This window comes from Pinus tabuliformis, chromosome 2_2 (assembly GCF_031772625.1).
Source record: "Pinus tabuliformis cultivar Carrire ecotype Pingquan chromosome 2_2, CPIR1, whole genome shotgun sequence".
Classification (NCBI taxonomy): Eukaryota; Viridiplantae; Streptophyta; class Pinopsida; order Pinales; family Pinaceae; genus Pinus; species Pinus tabuliformis.
Genome location: NC_142300.1, coordinates 575988849 through 576000691, shown reverse-complemented (window position 1 = coordinate 576000691; position 11843 = coordinate 575988849). Strand labels below are relative to the sequence as shown.

The 11843-nt window shown below is 38.0% G+C and overlaps 1 protein-coding gene across 1 annotated transcript; it reads right to left on the bottom strand.

Annotated features, from left to right (window-relative positions):
* Positions 1 to 575: 575 nt before the first annotated feature.
* Positions 576 to 9495, bottom strand: LOC149193976 (uncharacterized). Its single transcript, XM_089407115.1, has 4 exons — positions 9274 to 9495; positions 8904 to 9104; positions 1162 to 1254; positions 576 to 989 (listed from the first exon to the last, which is right to left on the bottom strand). The coding sequence occupies exons 2-4, from the start codon at positions 9018 to 9020 to the stop codon at positions 792 to 794; spliced, it is 408 nt and encodes a 135-aa protein (XP_089263241.1). The 5' UTR covers positions 9021 to 9104; positions 9274 to 9495; the 3' UTR covers positions 576 to 791.
* Positions 9496 to 11843: the final 2348 nt, after the last annotated feature.

Sequence of the window (11843 nt, the reverse complement as noted above, 5' to 3'; positions counted from 1 at the left end):
ATCCCAAATTTACACCATTATTTGCATCATCATTTGGCATATTAATTTGTAACGTTTTTTGCTTCTTTTTAACGCTCAACTTTGCATCTTATTTTACATCTAGTTGTTGTCTTTTTTTGCATCTAATTTGGTGCCCATTTATGTGTCCTTGTTTTTGCCCAATTTGATATCCTTTTGTATGCCATGTTTTGTTCCCTTCCTTGTGTCAACTATTGCACAATTTTTCACTTCTAATTTAAAACACTTTGTATGTCAATTGTTTGCATTTTGTATTAATTCCTAGTTTAACATCCAATTTTACTTTCAATTTTGCATCCATGGTTACATCCGCATTTGACTTCTTATATAGAGTATATTTTTCTTTACATATATGACCCCCTTTATAGATTCATAGTGAAATATATGATAGTTTCTAAATATCATTAAAGCAGATATCACAATTCAAAATCATTTGTAAAGAAATTTAAGAGAAATTGACAACATCCATCCAAAAAAATAACAATGTGTCATTAACAATTTTCAAAACATGTATAAAATAGCAACATAATACTAATAAAATCAGTATTATTTTTAATCAAAACAAGTAAAATTCAAATATGATTAACAAATCAAAATATTTCATGAATATCGTTATTCTATGATAAATTAACAACATACATAAATCAAACTCATCGTATGATTACAAAATCAAAATGTCTCATTGATATAGGGTAAATTCACAACACCCATCTAAACATAACAATGTCATTCTACACAATAATTTCTTCATAAAAAACAATGCATGTGCATGCCTAGCTACCACCACCAAGATCATCCTCATGATCATCTTGACCATCCTCATTACTCTGATCCACATCATCACCAACACCGCAACTATCATCATCATCTCCTCCTTCACCACCATCATCCTCATCCTCATCCTCATCATCTCCTGATATATGTTGAACATAATTTGGATCATCGTCTTGGCAATCATTACCTATAGCATTCTGACAAAAAAAATCAATATTACATGTTAGTATTAATTACATAACACAACACATGTTTTTGTTATACAATGTTAACCATAAAATGAGGTAAGATATAATATCTAATAGTACTAAAAAATAAAATGAAAATATGGTTTAAAAGTATATTGGAAATCCAACTAAGATTACATACCATAGAGTCCATCCAAACAACAAATTCAACCCATCTCTTTTGCTGCAGCACCTCCTTTTCCAAATGATTTGGAGGTCTTCCATATTTTAGTTCCTATCAATCAGTAAATAGGGAGAAATTAGATAACAATGACTTTCTTCATTAGATAACATTTGGGTCAATACCTGGGATAGCCAAAACCTGCTGAGTTCTTATTTGCTGGGAAGGGATTGAAGCTAGCTTTTGGGTGAGAACACGAAGCCTATGGCGGGCACTGCTCTGCTGCTCCCTCTGGTTCATCTACATGACATGCTGGTTACTGTATCGATCAGAGAGAAAAATGCATCTCATTCTAATAGAGAAACAGGTTGATCGTGAAGATCAAAATAGAAGTTTCGGGTGAGGTATAAGTGGAGAGGATCCTTGATGTGTTCTTTTAGGAGCTCGAGTAATAGGTTATGAGAAGCTTGGTCGAAACAGCTAGAATATCTGCATGCACTAATTGCTGAACCCCGCTCCATCGTTGAACGTCTAATAAGAAAGAAAGAGTGATTGATATTGACGACCATTGATATTGACAAAAGATAGGAAGGTTTAGTTGTCAGGATAGAGAATCTCAAAAGGTGGTAAACCCTACTACTAATAGCAGTATGAGTAATTACAGCAGTTGCCTGTATGCATTCACTAAAAAGAAATAATGCTTTGCTTGCTCAATCGACTAATAATAATCCACATCTTACACTTTTGAAAGATTTCATGTAGTCAAACACACATCCATTGAGCTTCCCGCTTTTAAACACGATTGGGTGGCCATCCTACATTAGTACTGCTCCTGTGCCAAAACCTGAAGCATCACACTCAATTACAAATGGTTTTGAGAACTTTGGAGTTACCAATACAAGGGCATTAGACATGACTTCCTAATGTTATGCGACAATTTGTCAAGGTCAGCCAACAACCAAATTGCCCCCACTTGTGCTCAACGTTTTAGTTTAAAAAGGGGTGGCTTGCTAGTCATTTGCACACACACTCTTCTTGTGATCTCTTCCTCTCCACTTGTCTTTGGGTTTTGGTGGGAGGAGAGATCCTAGGAGACTATGCAGCCCTAATAAGAAGAAGCCCTAGCTCTACGTTGTCATGGAGGAGGCTTTAATGAAGCTACAATAACGCAAGGAGAGATCTAATCGCAGGTCTAGGAGAGACCATATTCGCTGTCCTCAAAGGCTTCTTAACATTGTCCTAAAGGAAGGGATCCTAGCCGCAATAAGGAAGAGTCCTAAACACAGAGATCTGGCCATTGCCCTAACACGCAATCTCCTAGCCGTAGCACAGAAGGAAGAAACAACGAGGAGATAAGGGTTGTTTTAGGGTCAAAACAAAGGTTCGTGTTGATGTCATGGAGGCCGAGGGTGCTAGTTGTTATGCCAAGTTCTTGAGAGATAAACGTTGTCGATTTTGACACTTCTTTGGGCATGTTTCAAGGGACCGAAAGCTACATGTTGTTGTTGTGCTAGGCCGCAGGCCATAGCACCACATCTGGGCTTGCCCAAGGCAGTCAAGAACTGGCTGCAATCAAGAACTGGCTTATACCCTAAGGCAGCAACGTAGCAAGGGAGGGGCTCTCTTAAATTGTGCCACAATCTTTCCAAGGGTTGTTTAGGGTCTATTGGAGGTGTCTAGGGCTACAACAATGTGCCCTAATCAGCCAGTCACAAACAATTGTATACAAACAAGGTTGGAGCAACATTTGAGGTCTGTTGGGTCAATGAGTTGACCAGTTTGGATCAGTTTGATATTGCAACTTGAGGGTGCCAATTAGAAAGGTTGACTTGGAGAGTTAAGAGCCTTTCTTAGGAGCACATATTGCAGTGAGTGGATTGGACATCTTTGGACTGTTGGGGGGCAATGTGTGGATGTCAAAAGTAGCCTTAGACTAGCAGTGAATGATGCAACATACTTGGATGGATGCACCATGATAAATGCAGTGACTGTTGTGGGCAACATGGATGCAGCACAATGGTACAGCATGGTGATCATGGGAATATAGATATAGCAAAGCATGATGCATTGCAACAGCTTGTTGATGATGAGTACAACATGATGATGTGGTATTGCTCAGTGATGGAAGCAGGATAGTGATGAAGAGAAGCTCAGAGATTGGGTGCAGCACAGTGACGGGTGCAGCATGATGATGAGGTGTAGCACAATGATGGGTGTTGCATGGTGATGGAGTCACCTTGGATGATCAATTGAAGCAGCATGCCTTCACCTGAGTTTAAATCAGTTGCCTCAAGTGCCATCTTCTTAGAGAATATGGCTGCTCTTATTTAGATAAGTCAAAATGTTGACTTCTAGTGTATATGTATTATCTCTCTCTGTGCTGAACTATTGAAGAACATGTAAGAAGAATTGATCAAGGATTTCCCCACATTGGGGCTTGTCCCTAGCTAGCACCACATCTTGTGTCCTCTTGTCTTGGCTTGTCTTCTACAATTTATGTTTATGTTCTATCTGCATTTTACTATCATGCTAAATGTGATTGCTAATATGGAATTGATATTGAGCTAATATGGAAATATTGAAGTAAATTGAGCTAAGCATAAAACATACCTAAAATTAACAAGGTCTGGCAGAAGTCAGGTGAGATTTTCCTTTCTCAAGGAAATTACATTGTGAAGCTACTTGAAAGATTTGGGATGGTGGATTGTAAGTCCGTGACTACTCCAATGGAACTCAACTTCAAGAAGTTATGTGGAAGTGTTGTTGGGCGTGATTTCGGAAATCATTCTGAATATCATCAACTCGTGGGGGGCCTAATGTTCTTAGTGAACTCCCATCTAGACATATGCTTTGCAATGAATACATTAAGTCAATTTATGGTTGAGCCTCATCACATACATTGGATTGCTGCCAAGAATCTCTTGAGAATATCTTCGGGGCACAATCACCTATGGACTGAGACACATTGTTGGATATTTGAGGCTCCATGGTTATTATGATGCTGACTAGGCTAGCAGTGTGGTGGATCGTAAAAGCACTTCAGGATGTTGCTTGTCACTAGGTTCTGCTTCAATATCTTGGTTGAGCAGGAAGGAGAAATCGGTTGCTTTGAGCACCATCGAGGTCGAATACATTGCTGCAAGTATGGCCTCTTGTGAAGTTGTTTGGTTGAGGAAGCTCTTTAGTGAGCTGTTTGGGCATGTGTTGGATACCACTGTGATCTACTGCAACAACCAAAGTGGAATTCGTCTTTCTGAGAATCCCGTGTTTCATGACCACTCCAAGCATATTGATTTCAGGTACCACTTTATCCAGGATATGGTACAACAGGGAGCAATAAGGCTCCATCACATTGGGATTGATGAACAGGTCACAAATATTCTTACAAAGCCCCGGGGGAAGGTCAAATTCTTAACCTTCTATGAACGACTTGGAGTCATGGAAAGACCCTCTTATGAGGGTCACGTTTGAGTTGGATATTGAGCTCTGGAGCTCCGGGGGGCTTGGGGTACTTCTTGTAGCTATGAGAAACCATATGGTGAGTGGTTCACCTTCCCCTAGTGGTCCACTGTGTACAGGGTGACTGGTTCACCTTCCCTTGTGATACCCCATGATGGTTGGTATATACATAGGATGAGTGGTTCACCTTCTCCTATGGCATATGAGCAAGATGAGTGGTTCACCTTCTCCTGTCGATACATCCTACCCATGTAGTCCGAGACTCATAGGGAATACCTCTCATCTGGCCAATGAGTTGGGAAATGAGGATAGGTACCATAACACTACCGATGGACGCATCGTGTACTGCCGTACTCCTTATGCTAGGATGTTTGGTATTGATCTGGGATCAATTGATACTGACTGCGGGTCAGTGGAGAGTGGCAAGGTCTTGTCACTCACTCTCGATCATTTCTTCATTATTTCTTCATGCTTCAGCAGAGTAGAGCAAAGATGACAAAGATGGTACAGATTGACAAATGGTTTGGCAGGTGGATTTCTCACTAGTTGAGAGGGAGTGTTAAAATTGGCAACTAGGGTCAAACTCCACCTTGGACAGTTCATATGATGGAGATGATATTCTTATTGGATTCCTTTTTCCGAGAGGTGCAAGATTGATCTAAAGATCATCTCACTCTGACAAGCAGAAATGGAATTATGAACTTATTTCTTTTAAGGACAAATTGTCGAGGTCGGCTCCAGTCAAATGTAGGCTCATGAAACCCAACAGATGCATCTCTTCACCCTCAACGTTGTGTATAAATAAGAGAGACATTTTCCTCATTTGGACACCATCACTCAACACATCTTTCTCTCTCCTCTCCTCATTGGTTCGTACAACAAAGGAGCAACTCTTCTTCTTCTCACATAGACTTAGGTTGACCGAAAATTTCAAGCTAAAATTGCAAGATTGTATTGGGCTATTTGCAACAGCGTTGATTGAGGGTCAAAACATCCCCTTTGACTACATTTTTCAAGCAAAAAAAATGATCTCTTGAGGACACATCTCTTGGCACAAGAACTGAGGAATTTGGAGTAGGTTGACCACAAGCCCTTTGAACACAGTGTTGACCAAGTTTGACTGAGAATTTCAAGATTGTTTTGAGTTGATTCTGACTATCTTTGGATGCCGAATTGACTGGGTTTGGCTGAGCTCATTTGGAGGAGATTTTTGTTGGTTTAACTAGCATTAACTTCCTGGTTACAACATCTTGTTAACTGTTGTTTGGCTGGACTGTTTTGACAGTGATTGGGCAAGTAATTTTGTATGATGTACTCTCTCTCTCTCTCTCTCTCCGTGTGCTGAAATTTTGAAGAATAATAAGAAGATTTGATCAAAGGGTTTTCCCCACATTGGGGTTTTTCTCTAGCATCCGCCAAATATTGTGCCCTCTTGTATTGACTTGTCTTATTCTTATTGTTTATGTTCTATCTGCAAATACTATCAATATTTATGTGATTGCTAATCTGGAAATTTATATTGGGCTAATAAGGAAAATTGACGTAAATTTCTCTAAAGCATAAGAACATACCATTGTTATCTAAAATTAACAATCATTCTATAATTAGCATGATTAAAATGTAGAAAAATGTTATGGAGTGTCCAAGTAGTGTAGAACAGAGAAGCAAGAAAAAATACCACAAGACAACCATAGGGTTGATAGAACCATGTTTAGGCACATTAGATATTGCTTGGTGACAGAGTCTTACACCTTTGAAAGGAATATTTGTTTCCCTACATTTCTATTGAACAAATACAAACCTGAATATGTTCTAAGGACTATCATGGAGGGAGTCGAGATGACCCATAGGACCCATAGCTGAATACACAAGGGGATTTCAATGCTGGAAATCTAGTTTATAGCATAGTAGCAAGATTTGGTCATATTGCTCTTTATTATATGGAAATTCGGCAACAGTACAAAATTCCATATGTTTTCACTGCAATGCAGATACAGAACAGTTCACTTACCTTATAATGTCTTTGATACCCATCAACATATAAGCCCCAAAAAAACAGAGCAAAAACCTCAAAAAAATAAAAATAACAGTAAGAAAACACTTAAAAATAAACTACATTGCAAAATTTTCAAAGAATAAATTGCTTTTTCTGGTTTTAGTGTGTTCTGAGGATGAAATTCTTCTAAAATATGGAACAAAACGCTTATTTTCATACTTAGAAATATAGATTTCCATATTGGAACCATGCTGCATTTCTTTATTAGGTATTTTCCATACTGAATTGTATTTGAATACATATTATGATTCAAATTTTGCTACTATGGTTTATAGCCATTCCTAGTTACACGTATGCTGAAATCAGGGAGGTCAAGGTAATCAGATAAATTGTCACAACAATTATGAACAAGAGGCAACCTTCCTTGAAATTCTTGAACCTCCAGTAATCAGAAAAATTGTCACAACAATTATGAACAAGAGGCAACCTTCCTTAAAATTCTTGAACCCCCTACCCTTGCCTGGATTTGCTCACGGCGCCAATCAGTCCTCATGTACATGTACATCAAAATATTTATTATATAATTAACTATAAATTTGTTAACATTAAAAGGACAAATAGATCCTCTGTTCATGTAGAGATGCTCACTGACGACCATGTTGACAATGGCGATGAGAGGGAGAAACTGCTGTGATATCCAATCTTCAATATGCATATTTTAGATAATAAAGACTGACCTACTAAGTTAACCAAGTAGCCATTATACAAAGTACACATAAATGAAGCTCAAAGCTAAGAGATTTTTTTTCTCACTTTCTTTGCTTCCCACACAAACTATTACTCGATTTTTCTTATTAGATTCCAAAATTTAATGAAATTATCTGGCTGGGAGCATTGTTGCAGTGCATGGCTTTTATCCACTATCTCCACTACAAATTTTGAAATGACAACAAAAAATCCATTAAGACCGAAATCTCCCCACAACAGTGAAAGCAAAGTTCATTATTCAAGAACAAAGTAAAGCGAACCAAATACTCTAAGAGCAGGACATGCATGAGTCCTCCAGACCCAGATCCACTAGATTGATTGCATCATTTTTTCAGCTGGATGAAGCATCGATGACCCGGTAGATGCACCAGTCATGAGCAAAAATAACAGACGATCAGTGATTCAGAAGCACCCTTACCAAGCACAGTTGAGATCATCCAGATAATCCACAAGGCCATCTAGGTATGCTATCTTACAAAAGCTATAATTCTCAGCTTATATCTTGTAGACATTAGACAGACACCCATCACCAGGGTTCTCCCTTCCACACGTAACCCGTCAAACTTTGCAGTCCGATGAGCTTCATAAAAGTTTGCCAGGATAGAATCCAGCCTGGTTTATGGCCCTGCATACCTCTCCTTTGACGCTTAGATAAATTAGGAATTATTTATTTTCTAGGCTTCTGCTATTAGTCTTGTCTTCATTGTATCAGGTTTATCTGTTATTATAACCCTTGAAAATCTGATAAGGAAATCCAAGAGATGCTTCTCCATATTTGTGAATGGCATTCTTCGTAAAACTGTTGACGTGCACCTAAATCTGGGGGATTTAAACTGGTTACCTACTAACACGTAACCAGAACTAGCCAGATGCTCAACAACATTGGCTACAAACAATTGAGATAATCACCCCTTTGTTATTTTATCATTCGTCATTCTGTTAAATCTGAAATCTTATTTGTAGTCTCTCCTTTTCAGCAAATACCTTTAAGCACTCCAGCATCAATATATAGTTTTAGTCCCATTAACCTAATGTCCTTTCATCATTTGTGGACATTTATATAATTTATTTCTTTATTCCGAAATTCTTCTTAAAATTATTATTTCCATTTCTTTATGAACCTTCTGCTGTCGAGCAATTGGTGTTATTTTGAGCAAAATAATTTGTAAACGAAGTTTCTTGGTTAGTGAAAAGCCCGCCAAAAGTACCTCTACGCCAAGTAGATCCCTGGAAAGTGTCTATCTCTCAATGTTAGTGAAATCTCAATGCATTCACCCATTCGGGAGCTTTCATAGGCAGTCAGCGTTGTATGTAGAGCATCTAGCTCGGCGGGCCTCACAGTTTGTGAGGAAGAGTAAGCAGATCGCAGAGTATTTGCTTATTTCACTCCTTTCGGAAAACCTATAAATTTTTTAAAGTAACTGCTACTTATGAATCATAAGTTTTTTAAAATAAATTCTACTTAGTTTCAGATTTTTAGATTTTTAAGGGGTTTTACCGACCCAGAAATAGAGATTCAATAAATGGAAGAGAAGCTTACTGATGGTGACATCGCCGTCGGGGCTCTGGAGCATCTTGTCCATTCCCTTGGGTCCGAGTGAGGTGCGGAGGATTCTCGCAACGGACCTGGCAGCCGCAATGTTGGCCTTCTGAGCATCTAAGCCTTTGATTCGGGTCTTCTGCTCCTGGTCCTTTATTATGATAAATGGCCTCCCATACTCATCAAATGCCAGCGCCATCCCTGCAAACAGTAACAGATTGCAGCACAGAGATTAAAACCTAAACATACAAGAGTGGCTGCTAAAAACACACTGGATTTTGAACCAGAAACCTGAAATGCGTGTACTCCTCTCTGTGTGGAAGACTGAATGTGCGGGTGGAAATCCATTGAAGTTAAAAATGGAACATACCTTGGCGCCGTTAATGGACTGAAGAACCGATCGTGGGGTTCGAGTGTCTGCTACTGGTGAAACCCTAATTCGCAAATCTCTGCAATCTCGTTTTCGCTCCCGCCCTGCGAAAAGCGAACAGATCCTCCTTCTTGTTCTAGAACGTAAACGAAGTTTGGGTTGGGAGGGGTTTTGTAAAGAAAAGTAAAGCTTTACCTTTTTTCAAAAATGCTAATTTCATAGTGAAAAACAATAAATACATTTTTTTATTTTCACATCACTAGTTAAGTAGCTATATAATGTTTTTGGTTCTTGGTTAGGTTGGAAAATATTTATAATAATATAATTTTATGGTTGTTGTTTAAGTTTATTAGGTGTTATTAAAACAATAAATACATTTTTTTTATTTTCACATCACTAAAGAAGTAACTATATAATGTTTTTGGTTATTGGTTAGGTTAGAAAATATTTATAATAATAATAATAATATAATTTTATGGTTGTTGTTTAAGTTTATTAGGTGTAATTTTTTTTTAATTTGAATTTAATAATTTTTAAATGGAAAAATATGATTTTAATTTGGTTGTATTGAAAATATTTATATGTTTTACATATAAGGTTGGTGCAAACAAAGGAGAATATATAGTAAGTCTATTTAATAGTTAATTACAAGTGTTAATTTCTTAAAATTATATGATAAATTTGAAAGGAGTAGGGTATGTATCTTTTTTCGGGTGAAATATATTAAAATTATTGTGTGAATGGGGTTGTAAGACCCTATATTTTCATCCTGGGAAAATATAGTCCTCTCTTAGCCACTTGCATAGTTTAGATTGTCATAAGCAAAGTAGGTACATTGTCTTAAGATGTAAACATTTCATTTTAAGCAGTGTCATAATGTGGTTTCAGCGAAGCATTAAAAGATGGAATGAGCATGCACATTTGGGATGCTAGTGTTATATTCAGCTTGAGGCATGATTGCACGTCTAAGAAGACTCTAACAAGGGTTGCAGAGGAGAGGTTGGGGGATTGTAGTCTCACTTAGAAGTGTATACAAGCAAGTTAAGCCCTATGAGAAGTTGTGAAACAAAATTAAGGGATTTGACAAGTTGCACGAAGGCAACTTAGTAGTGGTACTAAGTGAGCAATCCTTGATTCAACTTGATACTCTCTCCTTGGCACTACCACTTTGTAAGATGGAGAAGAAATGTGAAATAGATGTGCAACCCACTAAAGAAGTTGAAGGTTGTTGTAATGTATATCGGTGGTTATGTCATGATGTGAAAGGAAGTGTTGGAACTTGGAAGGTGACCATTAGAGTAGATTTACCATGGAGTGCAAGGAGGTGCAAGGATCTGATAAGGAGGGAACTACACAAATCTAACAAGTAGGCCATATTGGGTTAGGATATTACTATTTTGGGACATCCAAAGTTGAAGGTGCATTTTATGGAGGTGCAGTCGAAGTGCTTGGGTGCGTGCCACAGCGTAAGGGTATCTAGGACTTTTAGTGTGTGTTAGTGGTGTTAGTGCATTGTGTTTGATCAACACTAGCTAGAATGTGTTCCATGAAGGAAAAAATCCCACAAATTTGGGATGACTTAACCATTTGGCATTTAAGGTGTGTTATGTCCTAGTTTTGAGGAGACAATTAGAACCATCTTAGAGTGTGATGGGTTGTGCCATGGACTTAGGTCCACTTATATGGGTTGAGGTGTAAAGGTACCGTGTGAGTTGAGGAAAATGATTACAATGCTTACCTATATAAAGTGCTTATGATATAAGATTAATAAGTTTTTGTTGGAGAATGGAAGAGGAGGATAAGAAAAGAGAGGCATTAAGGTTTGTTGTAAATCAATCAAAAGGAACGAACTTGTTAATCTTATTAGCAAGATTGTTCAAGTTGTCTCTTCAATAGGAGTGAATTTTGGCTAGGACTAGGGAGTTAAGCATTGATTGGGTACTCTGGAAATCCAAGACCTAACATATCCAAGCTAGTCCATTAAATAGATTCATCTTGGGCAAGGGTTGTTAAGGCTAAGGTGCAAATATCCCCTCTTTAATGTGGGTTTTTAAACCTTCCATTTGAGAAATGCTAAAAACAAGGTTGTGATCTTGAAAGGAGGTCCTTGGTTTTCCCAAAACTCAATGTTAATGCTTAATCCATTGTGTGATTCTTCCTATTTGGGTTTGGCCTTGAACGGTGAGATCGATCTTTGGGTCCAATTATCAATCTATCGTTTCATTTATGTGTTGATAAGGTCTTAAGGGCTCTAGGGGACGAGATGGTTATTTTTAAATACCCCTCCCTTGAAACCATGTAAGGAGATGGTGTGCCCTATTTTGTTGTCGTAATATTTCAACCACGATCTCTTCTTGTGAGGATGCCCTTGAAGGGAGGGTATGCAAAGAAAATGGAAAAAAATTAAAACTTCATTTTGAGTCAAAGGAGGAGTATAAATTGCAAGTGTCTTTAGAGGTCTTGACAAAGGTGAAGGGGAATGGAGTTTACCTCCTATTGCAACTCCTTCTATTCCACAATTCAAAGTGCTAAAGGGCACTAACTTTAAGAGTCATAGGCGAAGCCCACAA

Excerpts from the sequence above, each read along its gene's own strand:
- LOC149193976 (XM_089407115.1), bottom strand. The coding sequence starts at position 9,020 with ATGCTCAGAAGGCCAACATTGCGGCTGCCAGGTCCGTTGCGAGAATCC. Across the intron at positions 1,255-8,903 it reads CGACGGCGATGTCACCATCA|GAACTAAAATATGGAAGACC; the intron begins GTAAGCTTCTCT and ends ACTGATTGATAG. Across the intron at positions 990-1,161 it reads TTGTTTGGATGGACTCTATG|AATGCTATAGGTAATGATTG; the intron begins GTATGTAATCTT and ends TTTTTTTGTCAG.